Source organism: Propithecus coquereli, unplaced genomic scaffold, assembly GCF_000956105.1.
Source record: "Propithecus coquereli isolate 6110/MARCELLA unplaced genomic scaffold, Pcoq_1.0 Scaffold6, whole genome shotgun sequence".
NCBI classification, from domain to species: Eukaryota; Metazoa; Chordata; class Mammalia; order Primates; family Indriidae; genus Propithecus; species Propithecus coquereli.
The window spans coordinates 6595929-6613090 of record NW_012151951.1 but is presented as its reverse complement, the minus strand read 5'-3'; the positions used below and the strand labels follow the sequence as shown (position 1 = coordinate 6613090).

The 17162-nt window shown below is 37.8% G+C and overlaps 1 protein-coding gene across 2 annotated transcripts in view; it reads left to right on the top strand.

The window, feature by feature from the left end:
- Positions 1-17162, top strand: part of GUCY1A2 (guanylate cyclase 1, soluble, alpha 2) — a 356160-nt gene that overhangs the window by 16546 nt on the left and 322452 nt on the right. For both annotated transcript variants that reach the window (XM_012659179.1, XM_012659180.1), the window contains exon 2: positions 12719-12780. In XM_012659179.1, the coding sequence (XP_012514633.1) occupies positions 12719-12780 (62 nt within the window). The remainder of the gene's footprint in view (positions 1-12718; positions 12781-17162) is intronic.

Sequence of the window (17162 nt, the reverse complement as noted above, 5' to 3'; positions counted from 1 at the left end):
GCCATGTGCCTCTCCTATCAGATAAATTATAATGTATGCATTTTAAATACCTTATCATGTTAAATTATTAATTGAAAAACAGCTTTCTTGATTTTAAGCACCTATGTAGGGGTGGAAACATTGAGGGACATTGGAGGAGGGGTGGGATGGAGAAGCTCTCCTCTTGCTCCTAAAATCAAATCTGGAGTCTGGCCCCACAAGGCTCTGCCATGTAGTGATGACTGTGTAGTCATGATGCTTCTGGGAGCTTCTCAGTTAGCCATCTGGAGATCTTTGTAGCTACAGTAAATTATTTAATGTTGTTGGTCTATAGGAATAGCATAGTTACATTGGGAAGTAAAAAACAAAATAATGATGTTGAGGCATTATACTTTTAAATTTTGAATCACAAACTATTTTCTCTTATTTTAAAGAACTATTACTGCTACTTTACAGTTCATTTTACATAAGGCTCATGGGACCAAATGGGTCCGATGTTGCCCTTAGGTTTTGTAATGCATAGAGATTCTAGAGCTTTTGCTACTTATATGAATAATTTATGGATTAATATGTGTTGTGCTAATTATGGGTGCCCTTGTACTGGGTTTGCCTTGGAAATTCCAGTTAATAGCCCTTATGCATGCAAGGAAATTAAAATGTTTTTAGAAACTGGAAAATAGAGAATAATATCCAATCAGTACCTTATTTCTAAGTACCATATCATTAAAATTCCCCATTTTTTTGGTATGAATGTGTGTACATGCTTATTTATATGACTTGTGCAGGTCAATTTTTGACTACTTGTAAAGCAGAATGGTAGAGTGAGATATTTAAAACTGATGCAGTATTCTAGAAAGAGTTTGAAAAAAATTATATCATGCCAGCAACATCCCTCTATCTGTAGGCAACTGTTCCCAATGTCCCTCTCTTACATCCTTTCACCCTCTCATTTTCCTAGTTACTAATTTACCAGTAGGTAATGAGACAAACAAATGGCCAGAAATACTACATAATTAAAAATTTGGTTCTCATGTGAGCAAGTTTGATGTCTTTTGCTGGAAGTCCTCTAAGCAATTCATGCTATGATGGCCATTTTGTGGTAAACAGTTTATTTTGATTAGTTTTTAGTGTAAGCAAATTTGAAGAGAATTTTGAAATGCCAGGGCTTTCACCAACTATATTGTTTTAAAACACCTAAAACCACAAGGCATTAGTGACATTATGTTTTTTTTTTCTTTTTAATTTTCCCCACTTCAGGACTATAAGGGAATGATATGCTGAATGGATACTCACCATACAGAAAAGCCATTAGCAATAAGTAACATCAGTTTAGAATTTACAAAGCATATTTTTAAAATACATTATCCCACTCCGATTCATTCAGAAAATGTACAAGGTAGGCAGAGCAAGGATTATTATTAGGCCCAACGTAAGGGTGAGGAAACTGAAGCTCAGAAAGGAATAGTAACTTGCCCAAAGTCAGGAAACTGGCAACCACCTACATTTTAGTGCCTGGTTCTCCTATTTCAGAACCTAAGCTCTTTCTACCATGATACCATGTTTCTCAACGTGGCCATGAATAGTTCCACCCTCAGTATGCAATATACAGTATTGTTCAGTGTAGGCTCCCTATTTTGCCTCTCATGTGTCTCCTACTTTATGACTTGCTAAGGAGTGGCTGGTAGCAATTTCCTGTTGGTTTTCTTGAACCATACTCCTTTTACTAGTTGTTTAGTTCTGGACTGTGTGATGAGTCCACACAACATAGAGCTGTGTTGGAAATGGTAAAGGGCTCTTTCTTCATCAGGGTTCTGCCTCCAGGCTGACCTAGTTTGCCTGTCCACTGTCAAGTTTGTGTGCTCCAGGCTTCCGTGGCTGAGGCAGCTATGAGTAGATCGACAAAAGCCATCATCACTGCCAACAGCTTAGCTTAGGCTGCAGAGTCCGAGAAGAGCAATGACATGCCCTTAAATTTGATTTCTGAATATAAAGGAGGTCATGATTATCATAACTATTAAGTTACATGATTAAAGGTGCCTATTTCTCTGCATACATTGTATTAATATATAATCGTGCATACCCATACATCTGCATATCTTGCATAATTAAAGAATTTATTAGGTGGAATGAGGAAGCAATATAGTAGTTATCTGTGCTCAGATAGTTTTGAGTTAAACTACGAAAAAGTATGACTTTTTATGTCATACGGTATTAGTGTTCTGCCTGCATGTTTTTTTATCCCCGCCAGAAAAAGTGTGATTGTTCTGTATCTCTAACTTAGGAATCCAGTGCATCATAGACACTGATGATGTGACAGTCATCATCTGCCAAAAGTCTGCATAGTAAGCACGCCTTTTATCCATCTGGATCATCAGTTTATAGTCAACACTAGATCCGATTATATTCAGACCCTTATTGAATTCTTGTTCCAAGAGAGGTGGAAGCTATGAAGCTAGGCAGGACCCACCCTGGGTAGTATTTTGAGGATTTCTGCATGTTTCAGCATCTGAGACTTTCAGACTCCAAGGACTTGCTCTTGTCAGTGTCCTGTAATAGTCAGACTCAGCCACTGACTGGTTAAACACATTCCTGTGATGCTTTGGTAGGCATCTGAATGACAGTCAACTTATTTACAATGAGTAATAACTGTGAAAACAGTCTCATTACTCAAAGTGTTAATGGTCAGCACATTTCTTACCTGTTCAGGCCACAGCCAAGTCATAATCAGAAATTTGCTTTAATCCGCTTAGAGTCAAAGGAAAAGGAATGTCATGCTAAATTATTTAATCCAGTTAGGAGTTTTCCAGTTGTAGGTTGTAGGGGAAGCCTTGCCACTGAGACCCGATGCTCCAAGTCCATTCTTCAGACTCCCTTTTTGGCTAAGATGGTTGAAGAATTTGCCTTACTTTAGGAGTAATCTTTCCCAATGTGACAGAGGGCCTGTGTGCCCCTTAATAGTATTAAATGTAATGCTTCATAAACTGGCCCCCTCCACTTTTTTTTCTTATGGGTTGCCCTCCCTAACTTCACCATTTCTCCCATGTCCTCCCTTGTGTGAGTCACCTTGAGATACGTTGCTTCTGTTGTTCGATGGCCTGCTTTGCCTGGTGCTAAACCCTGGCAAATGATTGGAGGTAATTCTCTGTCATCCCTTTACAATTTATTGTTTCAGTTGGTGCAGTTGGGGTTGACAACATATCTCTTTGTTTTATGTGTTAATGTTATCATTTGACTGTCAGGCAGAAATATTACTTCCTTTATTCCCAGGCTCTTGTTCGGGAACACCTCACTGTATCTTCCAAATGCTGGAAACAGTAGAGAATTCTTTGGAAATGCTCAATTGGAGGCTACAAAGATGTTTTAAAAGGCTAGGAATTATTTCCTTACACAAGGTCCATTGCTATCCAGTAGGGTACCCATGAGTTGAAAAGGCACTAATTAGCTTTGCAGCATTTACTAATTGGCAACTTTGGGCTGTGAGGCATGCCTGGCAACAGTCCTAGATGTTAGACATGGTCAGTTTAGTTCAATTTAACAATTTTTTGACTACATCATCATCAAGAGATTTATGCATAGAATCACATCATATAACGTTTATTATATAATATTTTATAGTTTTATTTCATTTTGACCTTTCGACAACCCTGAGAAATAGTTATTCAGAAAATTTCCCTATTAAAAAAAAAAACATTGAGTTTCCAAAAAACAAATGCTGTATCCAAAATCACACAGTCTAGCCAGGAGTTAATCCCTTTCTACTGTAATCCTCTCTGCTATTGGTAAAGATAGAACAATGTATTTTAGTTGAGAGGAGCAGGTTGAAAGGTTGGAGTTTTTGGAGGCAGCCAGACCTAGATTACATTCTCAGACACAGACTACCTACGTGCCTTTGGGCAAGTTTTTTTTTTAACTTCTCTGGATTTGTTTTTCACATTTATAAATTTGGGGTAATACTTGTAATTCTCTTACAGGATTATTATGAGGATCAAATGATTTGATGCATGTAGCATGTTGGGCCCAGTGTGCGACAATCAGCACATTGCTGGTTGCTATTACAGTGTTCCACCCAGAAAGCCTGCCCTGTTTACACTTTGTAGACCGAGTCAGCCCCGTACTATCTGTGAGGTTCTGTTTGGTTTAGGGCTTCAGGACTGGAGCCATGCCCCCCCAAAGGCTTTTGATACAGCATCACCCATTTTCCTGAGAAAATGTCTAGAAGTGGTGCCATCTTGTCTCACAGTATTTTTTTCAGACTGAGCCACGTGGGCCAAGATGGTGACTAGTGAAGCGTGTATCTCCTAAAATCTCCCTAAGAAGTTAATGATCATACCAGAACTGTTTAAATAACAATAACACGATTTACAGATTTGGGAAAATGATTTGACAACATCATTTTCATATCCATTAAAGACAAAAAAAAGGAAATGAGGAATTTCAGTTAGATACATGGAAGCATGTCCTGATGGTCATGAAGATGAATTAAGTTACTTATGGAGGCAGCAGCTTGTGAGAGAAAGAAGGTAGGAGACCTAATTCCTTGTCTTGTTGGTGCTCTTCTGCAGCTGTGTAGCTGAGGCAAAACACTTCAGCCTCTCTGATTCTCAGTTTTCTCATGTGGAAAATGTGGATAATTAAATCTGAAACTCATGATGTTGTGAATATCTAATGGAATGAAAAGAGAAGTGATTTGTAAACTGTGAAGTGTTATGCAAACTGAACATGGTGTTATTATTTTCTGGAGTCCTTTGAAAACATCAGAAATTCTTGGATGACTTGTCTGACCGTAGGAGAAGGAGTACACAAGAATCCTTTGGATCTGTTTCATTTCAAGGAGTGTATGTTTTCAGCTTAAATTAGTATTGATAGAATTAGGTCTTGTATCAAACTGAAATTCAATGGCTGTTTTGGAAAGACATTACAGTGAAGTAAGAAAGGGGAAAATACTTGAAAAGCGAACAAATACTTTGTACAGGAAGATTTAGTTATCATATTGATTATATGTTAAGTATATTCAGTTACAACCAATAATTATAATGATGATAACTACTGTGCTTTGCTAATTAGAGCATATTCCTAATAAGATAAAGGTTATCAGTCTGAATCCCCTTATGGCTCAATTAGCATAATGTCAGCCTTCACCCTGAGTTCTCATGAGGTCACTCAAATGCATACTGTGTTCATAAGAATAATGTAGATAGTGGATGAAATCGTGCAGATGTTCAACCAGTTTTTTTGTAATAGTAAAAAACTCTATATTTGTTAATGGAAGAGAAGCCAAACTCTGTTAAATAACTTAAAGATGTTTATTCCGAGCCAAATTTGAGGACCATAGCCAGGAGCTACACCCAAGAAGTCTTGAGAAAATGGACTCAGTCTGGTTGGGTTACAGTTTGGATTTATACATTTCAGGGAGACAGGAATTACACGTAAAGTTGTAAATCAATACATGGAAAGCATACATGGATTTGGCCCCAAAATTTGGAACACCTCAAAGTGGGGGCTTGTAGGTTATAGGTGGGTTTAAAGACTCTTTGATTTGTAATTGGTTAAAGAAATGAAGCTTTATCTAAAAGCTTGGAATGCTTTAAGTTAAGATAAGGAATTAGAGTTAATTAGAGACAAGCTACTGGTAGAATACCCAGACTCAAGTGATTTGTTATGTAAATTGGACCTGCAGGTTTGTGTTGCATAGCCTTAGGCCTGTTAATGGGCTACAAATCATATCTACAAGAAGGGAGGGGGGCATGATGAGGCTTGTCTGACCTCCCTTCTCATGGCCAGTATCTCAGCTTCAGGGCATCCCCTTGGCCAACAGGGGGTCCATTCAGTCAGCTGTGGGGGAGCTTAAGATTTTATTGTAGTTCATGTATTATAGTGCATTTCTAGCTTTTTATTTTTTTCTTTTAGCACACTTAGCACTTTTGCATTTTGTTTAGCAAATTACCAGTTTTGTTTAACACATTAGTGGCGTAGATCACTTGAAATGGTATTCCAACTTTCCTGAGAGGTTGTTACCCTTCTAAAATGTGAAGTTACGACTACCCAGAGAAGGTTGTTTAATCTCCAGTAGGTTCTGACTCTGTATTTACAAGGCCTTAACTTTGCAATGCTGCACTTGAAAATGACCCTGAGAACTATGAACTTCTTACATGTATTTTTCAGATGGGAAAATGGAGGCATTTTTTTTTTCCCCAAGGTTTCTTACTCCCAGGTGAAGAGATTTGGGCTAATTTTATAAAAAGCTCAGTAGCACAGCTGGGCTTGAAATATAGAGGTCCTGACTCAAAGTTCTATATTTACTCTTTAGTCTTTTTTTTTTTTTTTAATATGTAATAAGTTTAGTCAGAGGCTGGGAAAATGAATATTATGTCTGGATATTTAGCAAGATTGATGATTACTGTAATTACCTCCCTGTCAGAAGTAGACTGGTTATTTGAAGTGACTTATTATTTTGATTAGTTTTATTAATAAAGTCAGTCATATAATTTGATTCATTGGTGTCTATAGGCCTAGCTCTAAAGATAGGGTACCTAACATTCTAATTCTGATTACTTTAAATTATGGAATTTGGTATAGGGTGTACTAATAAACAAAATGCTCTCATGTTGTGGAGAAAGTGGTGATCTCCACATTGTGATTTGGAGGATGGTGAGAAGGGTTCCTCACCTGCCCCGCCAGTTTCTCTGTCACTGACAAGCCTATTCATCAAAATTAAACTGTTAGAGGTCTGACCATCTTATATGTTATAGAGAAGCTCATTCATACCATCGTCTACCTTAGGAAGGACTGAGGATGGACTGTTTGGTGAATGGAGTTGGGATTCCTCCTAAGCACCATTTTGAGAACAAGATACTAAGGGGATTTGAAACTTTGATGTGGGAAAGAAAGGTAATATGCAATAAATGAGTTTTGGATACCTGTTTTGGGAGATTATGTGGTGGGGATTTGGCCAAGCAAGAAGGGAGCATAAAGAGACTGGGTGCCCAGAGGGTTGGGAAGGGATGAGTCAGAGGATGAGAGAAAGCTAAGGAAGGGAAGATGGAAATGCCTTTATGAAAAGACTTACTTCACGACTTTGCCTATGGCCTTCCGTGTTGATACAGATTTGATTTAAAGAGTGCTGTGTGCTCTCAAGAAGCAATCAGTTACTTTGAATACATGTGATTCTTTAATTTTATGTTAACATTAAAAAACTGCTTTCAACTGAAGACAGTTTCCTAGGGGGAAGAGATGCTCTTTTTGTAAAAGAGGGTTTCCTTACGTATTAGCCATGTGATGTTGAGCAGATTACCTAATCTCTCTTAACTTTGGTACTTTTTCAGTGATAATAACACCACTATGACTATTTCACTGGATTAGTGTAAGGATCAATTACAATAATATGAATTAAAAATGTGAACTTTAAAGTGCTTAATCAAAGAAGTGTGCAGCATAGGTTGCAGGTTATGTGCTTCAATTCTGGAGTTGATTACCTGGGTTTCAATTCTGGCTTTGTCCCTTTTTACCTGTGTGACATAGGGCAACTGAAACTTTCTGTGTCTCAGTTTTCTTATGCATAAAATGAGAAAAATAGAAACACCTACTTCATAAATTGATGTGCAAATCAAAGGAGTTAATATAAGTAATGGGCTTAAAGCAGTGCCTGGCATACAGTACAATAATCATACTGGATGTATTTTTATGTGCATGTCAGCACAAAACTGAATGTTGACTTATTTACATGGGAGTAAATTACTTGGAAATTTTTTAAAAAGCCTCTATTTATGTTTCAACCAATATAGTTTTTTTGTTTATCTACCAAATTCATATTTAATTATAAGCCATTAGTGACAGTTAATAAATGGGACTATGTTTGAATTAAGCAGTTATGAGTGAACATCTCTCTGTAGCTTACTTCTCTTGATATTTGAATATAGAGATTCAAATATCATTAATACTGACTTGTTCAGATAAGGTTTATAATGGATTGGTCTTATTCATCATGTTTATACCTTAAATAAAACGTTTCAACCATGACTACACATTAGAAGTAACTGGGTGCCCCCAGGCCAGTTAGTTGGAAAATCTGGGGGTAGAACTCAGGCATTGGTAATTTTTAAGAAGATCCCCAGGTGATTTTGATGGGCAGAGTTGAAAACCACTGACCTCGAGCATTAATAATTAAATTTATATCTATATCATTTAATTTCTGACTTGATAGATAATTTTCTCATATTTAAATAAATAAAATGATAAGACCGTTTATGGATTTTTTTCAAAAGGCTGACTTATTTTCCATTAAATCTGTATCTTGCGGGTACATGCACTAAGCAGAAGTGAGAAGTTTGTTTTTAAACTGTGTGTGGTTTTATTTTTATTTTTTTTTGGTATGATGAAGTGCTGTGTGTATTAAATAGGGATATAGAATCATCCTTATTTGAAATGCGAAAGGTGGGAGGGACCCTCAACGGCATCTAGTGGGAAGAGGACACATTTTGAAGCCAGTGGCTTGCAGTGATTTACTCACTTAACTGGCTGTGTGATCTTGTGGTACTTACTTAATCTCCCTGAGCCTCAGCCTCTTTATCTCTGTGAAATGGAGATGCACATGCATTTTGTACGATGACAACTGCGTTTCATGCTGCACACACACATCTTGACTCTCTGCCTCCTGCCTGATCCCCGCACCATCTGGCACGGATATCCAGGGCAGGGACTGTGTGGGAGCCTCAGCAGGACTGTCTGAGCCTGCAGGGCCAGCTGCTGAGAACTGCTTCCTCCCACTCTTCAGGGATCATTTCTCTGGCTCTGTTGGGACTGTTTCATGGCTGGCTGTTTGGATCCCACGACCTTTCGTGAGCATAACGGTTAGTCTGTGGGGGTCAGTCACTGCTAGCCAAGAGCAGTGAAGCTGTTAATGAGAATAGAGATGAAGATGGCTTCTCGTTGCCACATGATGGGAGCTTTAGGGAACCCTCTCTTTGAGCCCCATAAAATAAGTGTGCAGGACACAGATGTCTCCCTATCCATTGCTTCTTTGTGTCGAGTTGGGACAATAGGAGGCCACTATCTATATTTTAATTTGGGGAAAGCAGAGAAAAATCACAGACCTCTTTAATTTTCTTTTTATGATAGGAACAGTGAATTCTGTCTCCTTTCCCACTCTTGTCTCTTGGATCCTCAAGGATATAGAGCTATAAAATTATTAGGCCACACAGCTCTGCTGTTGTACTTTTCTTTGTGTCCGAGGAAGGAGGTTCATGCGTTATTTCTTAGTAGTTGTGAAACATAATGCTTGGGGTCTAGACCTTAGCTATGGTGCTTCAATATCCTTCCCATCGGCAGGCCTGGCTTCAGATCTATCCTCAGTCTTAATTTTGAGAATTCTGCTTTTGTTACCATTAAAGATCTGCTTTTGTCACCATTTAAGATCAGTCAGATCTGGACTGATCTTAATGTTTCATTGGAATATTTATAAATTTAGCTGCCATCTTCCTAATTTTTCCTCTGTCTATTGGAATTGGAATCAATTTCTCATTAGAAGTATTGGTAGCTTTACTGATTTTTTTTTTAGGTGATGAGGATGTTGAAACACTACATTTGTAGAATGGGTTTTCTAACCCAAACCTGTGCTCCTCCACTAGATTATAAGATTCTTGAGCTTAGGAACCATGTTTTTCAGCTTGCCATAGCCATAACCATCATTTATTATGCACCTACTGTGAACCAGAGATTTTGCTTTAATTATTTCAATTCATTCCCATAAAAATAAAGTTCACATAAGGAATCTTAGAGAGCTTAAGTAAATTGCCCAAGGTCATCTAGGTAGTGAGTCATGGAGCTTGATTTTGAACTCAGTGTGACCTTAAAGCCTCTTTTCTAAATCATCTTTTTAATCTCCTTCTTAAAGGAAAGGATGGATACACAAAGAGGAATGGGATCTTGCCTGTAGAAGGTTGGATGGTACTCTTCAGTAGGGGACAGTAGGGACCTGTATTCTTACAGAAGAAGATAGAAAATCTGTGTGTCTTCAAAGCCCTCATCTTTTTCCCACTGACCTACACTGACTTGCATCACTGGCAGACATGGGCACTCAGTAAAGGTTTGTCAAAGAGATGGACCCTACCACCCTCAATGCAGAAGTCACCCAGTGGAAGGCTTTGGCCCATTTGTGAGTCTTCACTTCATGCTTTTTATTCAGGTCAGCTAGGTGGAGCTTATGTGAAGATGTCTCTCACTTATAAGGCCATGGGTTGAGGCCATCGGGTGAACTCCAAAGACTGGAGTGAATCCATGGCCACATGACATTCTGTGTTGAAGTCAGCCCTGGCTTGCTGAAGATCAGGAGATACTCTACAGGCAGTCCCTACACTTGTGGTTTAGGCCATTAGAACATACCCACTGGCTTTGGCAAACAACAGAAGTGTCTAAATGCTTTACTAACTTGAAGTTTTGTTGGATGTGCCCAGAGAACATTTTCTTTTAATGTATTTGGAAACTATAAATTTAACTCCTTCTGAGAGTGGAAATAATTGCTTCATACAAGAAAAAAGTCAGCTCTTTAAAAGGCTTAACTCCTTTCACAAACATGGGCTTTTTAATGACTGGGAAATTCTTGGTACAAGAAAAAAATGTCCTTTTGTACAAATGAGGTCATTCTGGTCTTAACTGGCCCTGTGCACTCCAGTTCCTGCTTTCTGTTCCATGTTTTGTGACCAGAGGTTATTGGAAGGATAATCCCTCTGTGGATAGTCACTGCTTTGTGAGGCTGTTGCCAAAAGGAAAGTTATCTTAGCTCAGAAACTGCCAAGCTAGTGCAAGAGGCCCAGATCCCAGGGGTACTGAACCAGTGACTGATAATGATTTGGTTTCGATTGGCCATGGGTTGGGTTGTTAAAGCACACTTTTTATATGTATTAGAACTGCTGGGTCTGCTTCATTCTCTTTAGATTTCTCAAACACTCCACTGCTTCTTGCTTCAGGAATGATTTTTCTTTCCTAGGTGCATTCCGTTTACTCTGCTTTGATTTTATCTGGATGAGCAGAAACATCTGTGCCACTTTGAGGTCTCATTCCTCTTTTTAACCTGATGTAAAGAAAAAACAGATGCTGAAAGAAGTTGCCTTGTATCTCTTTGAACACTGGAAGGCTGATTCCTCCTAAAATTAATTTGTGAATTGCTTGGGCTAGCATGAAGTGTACGCCTGAGGCCTGTGCTGAGAAAGGGTTCTCTTACATGGTAGTGTAGGCCAAATCTCAGTGTATGCCCCTGATGTAATTTAAGATCAATTTCCTGTAGCTTTAAGATAATCATTGCCTGCCAAGGAGGATGTTAAAGGTTTAAGAGTGTTAGGTAGGCAGATTGTTACATCTATCCTGGATGTTTTTTGTAAAGAGGTAAATATGGAGTAGGCCGAAATGACATTTGGTATAGACCTCTGGGGTCTCCTTTACATGATATATTTTTGAGACAGGCACTTTGAAGAATTAGGGATTGGAAATTGATATTTATTAACTGCTTTGTAGGTACTAGCACCATGCTAGACTTTTTCTGCAGATTACCTTTTTAGAGGTACTAGGTTTGTGCAGTTAATCAGCAGCAGCTTGCGAGATTACCAAGCTACGGGGCTGCCCCACATCTTCAAGGGTTTGTGTTGCAGTCATTACATTCCTCTAAAATTCGTCCTTGGCTTTAATGGATAAATATTTTGATAAGTGTTTAACTACTTTTTTAGTGCTTGATTGTCTACAGGTTTTTATTATGTAAAAAATTCGCTCTCTTGCTACTGAGAATTTGGTTCTTCTTATAACTTCCTAATAAAATTTATATTCTAGGATCTTGGTGTCCTATTCGTGGCTCTCTAAGCCTACAACTCCAAGTTCAGGCTCTGCTGCCTAAATAGGTCTAAGAATAATTTCTTCATCTGAGATTAAGAAATTTTGTCTTGAACCATCACAAGGAAGAGAGGGTTATGAAATTCAGTCATGAGCTGCTTAGGTATTTGCTGCAGACCACATTTTTTTTTTTTTTTTTTTTTGTCCAAGGCGCTTGCGGCCCATCTAGGAGGCTCCAGAAAGGACCCTTGCTTGAAATCTCTTGAGACGTTGAGAAAATCAGGCTGACTTCTGGTGGAAGTGATGGCTGTGGGACCCTGGACTGCCTGCTTGCCATCCTACTCCAGCCTTCCTGTTAGTGCCCTCAGATATAGAACCGATAGGCAAGAAAGAAAGGTCATCTAAGTTTAAAAATATCTCTTATTATACAGGTGACTATTTTAACTAAATTTATTGTTGTTTGCTAGATCATCCTGAAAGCCTTGTTAAAACATCAAAGAAAATATTAAGATATGTCATTTCATTTCTGTTGGCCATTACCTCCTTGAGATTATACAGCTGGAAAGGAAGAACCATGACCCATGTTTCTGCAGTGTATCCTCCCCACCACCCACAAGGCCTAGGTTTATTGTCGGCAGGCAATGAGTATTTTATTGAACCTAATAGCTGGTATAAAAGAATTGAAAAAAAAAATTTGGCTAGGAAATACTATCATACTTGAAATTGAGAAATTCTGGGTAATTGCTGAGTGCCTCATATTAGTTCCTGTGGGGAAAATACATGGCATGATGCAAAATGGGTTAATATTGTAAAATGAAAACCCTCATGAGATAAATCAGAAGCTTACCTCTCTGCCTACAATGTTCAGAATGGGAATGGCACTGATTTGCTGATAATGTATTTTTTTATTATTATTATTCTGTAGCCTCAGACGATACAGCAAACTCTCAAGAGGACATTGCAGTATTATGAGCATCAAGTTATTGGGTAAGTAAAAATGGATTTTGGCTATTATTTGGGCAAATTAAAGGTAATTACTCAAACGCAGATGTTGAACATGTGGTTTTCTGCTACCCAGGTCAACCTTATTTCATAGTGGCTATGTTCTCATAGTGGGAGAGGTAGGGGCTCAGGGGTCCCTTGGAGTAATTTCCTTTGGCTTAGTGTGTTTAATTCTTTTAAATGAAATTCCTTTTTGGTATTGCTTTTCCTTTTTTTCCCCTCCTTTGTTTTAACCCTCTCATTCCAATGTTAGGTCTCATAATTTCGCCTTACCAAAATGTGGTAAGGTTTATTGGCACCAATTGAGAGGCTTCGACTGGGATTTTGGAATCCTTAAGTTAATTTTAATCAAAATCGCTACAAACTTAACACATTTCAATGAGAAGTATTGGTTTAGCTAGAGTAACGTGCTACATATTTTTCTTTATTATCTCCTATTTCTTGAAGTAGTTGTGATATGGTATAAAGTAAGAAGACTTAAGGTGAAAAGATAGGAATTCAAGGCCTCACCAGCACATGGAATTGTTAATAAGTAACTTTATCTCTTTTGTAAAATGTGGTGATGGCAATAATAATGAAATCAAGGATTAGATGTCATGATTAAATGAGATAATTTCAATGAAAGTATTTTGTAAACAGAAAACTCCAAATGAGTATAAGGTTCACCTTTAATTGGCTATGGCAGAAAGTAATTGGAAAATACAGAAGACTAAATTTACTTTCTTATGCGATCTAGCTTTTTAAATTCATTGACATTAGAGACAATGTATATTTTAAATTTACCTTGTTTGTATTTGTTATATGCTACAGTGATTTATCTTTGTAAGATTTTAAGAACTTTTGAGGAGTCAAAATTCAAATCCTGGTACTTCTTGAGATGCTATCAGGAATCAGTTAGCATTTATGGCCAATAGGCATTGCCACAAGGATAAAGACCACATTTTTGGCTATTAGGGTTTAGTGTGATTTTTTTTTCCCATAAAACAGAAGGGAAGAAAACTTAATGGAAAAATAATCCCACTACCTAGTACAATGTCATATATTTTAAGTTTTCGATGATTATGTTAATTGTCATTTCAAAGGGAATTGCTTTGAAACTTTGTCATACTAATCCTCAAGAGTGCAGTGTAGAAAAAACATAGTATTTAAACTCATGAGATGGCTTTTAGTTTGAGGCCATTAGTGATTTTAAACGGTTTATCCTAATGGAGATAAAGAATGTCAAATTAATCTTTCCTCACACGTTCTAAAATAAAACTTAATCACTCTCACTGAATTTGATACTTTCAAAGTATGATGTTTGAATTAAATTAGTCAATATACTTAGAACAGTTCCTTGTATGTGGTAAGCACAACATACCTGTTTGCTCTTATGTTTATTATTGTTATTATTATTAATATTTTTATGACAATACCAGTTATCAAACTCAAATCATTCTCTGGAATTATGAATGCTCTTTCTTTTTTGAAATCAAATAATAACTGATGAAATATTCTCATTTGTAAACTAAACTCTGTCTTCAAAGCAAATTGGAGTGGGACTTTTATAATGTGATCAAAATAGATAACCAAACTATATTGCTGTAATGAGAACATTCTCTTTTCCATTAGTAGGGTGGAGTTCTCTTTTGTGAATTAACTGCTTTGACTTTCCTTTCCTCTCTATCTGTGTAGACATAGCCTGTGGTGATTCTTTGTTCATTGCCTGAATGGTCTTTTCCTAGTTCTGTTCATTGCAGACATAGTGTAATATAAAGAAAACAGAGAATTCAGCTCTAGGAAAAAGAGGTGTCTTGTCCAACTTGATTCAAATAGACCTATTAGCATATTTTTTGCTTGATTGTTGGCTGACTTATAGGATTTGAAGTACCTTTGCTTGCTGCCTTTATTTGCGCTCATGCTGATGAAGACGCAGGGCCCGTTGGTAGCAGTTTTGCCATGTTTGCCTTTCTTGACTCTGTCTTCTCCTTTCTTCCCTTTTCCTTGTCCAACTCGCTCTTTTGTCTTTTGGACTCCACCATTCTGCTTTTAATTTCTTCTTCCAAAATCAGAAAAGGAGAGCAGCTAATATCACTGACACTTGAACTAAGTATTCACACCTACATGTTGTTTCTTTTAAGAAAACACAATTCAAGGCTACTTACCTCTAACTGTGAAAAGGAATGTGTTTCTTACAGTTAAAGGGATTTCAGAATTCCTTTATCGAGAATTGCAGATAAATGCTGACAAGCATTATTTTATACATGTTTGGGGAGGTGACAATGGGAAGAAGATGCTTTCCCTAATCTCTGAAATTGGGCTCCCCTCAGGCTTGTCTTGAAGTAACTCAGCTTTTAGGTGCCTTGGCTTGAGGTGATGAATTAAGACAGGTAACAGAGAGTATGAGCTAGCCCATACTATTAATATTTCATTTCAAAATATTAAGGGGGTACAAATGTTTTTGTTACACGGATACACTGTATGATGCTGAAGTCAGGGCTTTCAGTATGCCCACCACCAGGAGAGTGTACTTGATAGGTAAGGTTTTATCCCTCACCCCCCTCCCTTCCTTCCCCCTTCTTAGTTTTCAATGTTCTTTATATCTCTTTGTGTCCATGTGTACCCATCGTTTAGCTCCCACTTATTAGTGAGAGCATGTGGTGTTTGGTTTTCCATTCCTGAGATACCTCACTTAGGATAATGGTCTCCAGTTCCATGCAAGTTGCTGCCAAAGATATTATTTCATTCCTATTTATGGCTGTGTAGTACTCCATGGTGTGTGTGTGTGTATAGATATATACACACACCACTATATACACACACCACATTTTCTTTATCTACATGTGAATTGATGGGCAGTTAGATTGATCCATATCTTTGAGATTGTGAATTATGCTGTGATAAACATTTGAGCGCAGGTGTCTTTTTGATAAAATAATTTCTTTTCCTTTGGATATATATCCAGTAGTGGGCTTGCTGGGTTGAATGGTAGGTCCACTTTTAGCTCTTTGAGGAATATTCATATTGTTTTTCGTAGACGTTGTACCAATTTGCAGTCCCATCAATAGTGTATAAGCATACCTTTTTCCCTGCATCCACACCAGCATCTGTTTTTTTTTTTTTTCTTTTTAATAATGGCCATTCTGACAGGGGTAAGGTGGTTTATTGCATTGTGGTTTTAATGTGCATTTCCCTGATGATGTGTGATGTTGAACATTTTTTCTTGTTTGTTGGCCATTTGCCTATCTTCTTTTGAAAAAATTCTGTTCATGTCTTCTGCCTACCATTTGATGGGTTGTTTTTTTTTTCTCTTGCTGATTTGTTCGAGTTCTTTGTAGATTATGGATATTAGTCCTTTGTTGGATGTGTAGTATGTGAATATTTTCTCCCATTCTGTAGGTTGCCTGTTTACTCTGTTGATTACTTCCTTTGCTGTCCAGAAGCTTTTTAATTTAATTAAGCTCCAACCATGGATCTTCCTTTCCTCTCCTTTAAAACTCTGTCTTTAGATCTGCTTTATTTATCAGAGCTCCAGGACTGTATAGTTCTGCTCCTTGAATTCTTATACTCGCTGCCTACAGAAACTCTCTGAGGCTTTTTTCATCTTCCAAGACAGAAACTTGAATGTAGGGAGCAGCTGTTCAAAGGTCACAGATGGAAGGATTGGGAGGAGGTAGCTGATGGGGCCTCTTGCCAAGATGTGAGATAGCCTCCTGGTACCTCAGCCACTTCATCTTTAAACATTTATTCTATTCCTTAATTTATCCATTCATTCTTTCATTTATTTATTCATGGAGATCATTCAGGTTGGGAAAATGAGTGCTAAAATAATTTATTCATGCCATGTGATAAATCTTCGGTTCATCTCCACTGATGTCATCATCTCTCACCAGGAAATTCTGGTCTACCTTTCTACTTAGTTTTGTGGCTTCTACTTTTGTCACCAAATATTGTATTTTCACCACAGCAAAGTGATTAAAAAATTAGGTTACAGCACTTTCTTACTTGAAGCCAATGGTTCTCGAATGTTAGCGTGCATCAGAATCACCTGGCAGGCTTGTTAAAACACTGATTGCTAGGTCCTGCTCCCAGAGGTTCTGATTTGGTGGGTCCTGGTGGGGCGCAAGCACTGGCATTTCTAACAAGTTCCCAGGTAATGCTGAGGCTGCTTGTCCAGGGATCACTCTTTGAAACCCCTGCTTTAAGCAATATAATGGCTTATTATGGTGGAATAAAATCTGATTTCTTTCTGTGATCTGGCCTCTGCTTACCGCTCTAATTTCATTCTTTTTCACTTGCTCCCTCTCTTTGATTCCACTCCAGCCTTCTGTTGGGTTCTCAACTGTACCAAGCTTAACTTCAGGCCCTTTGTATGCACAGTTCCATTT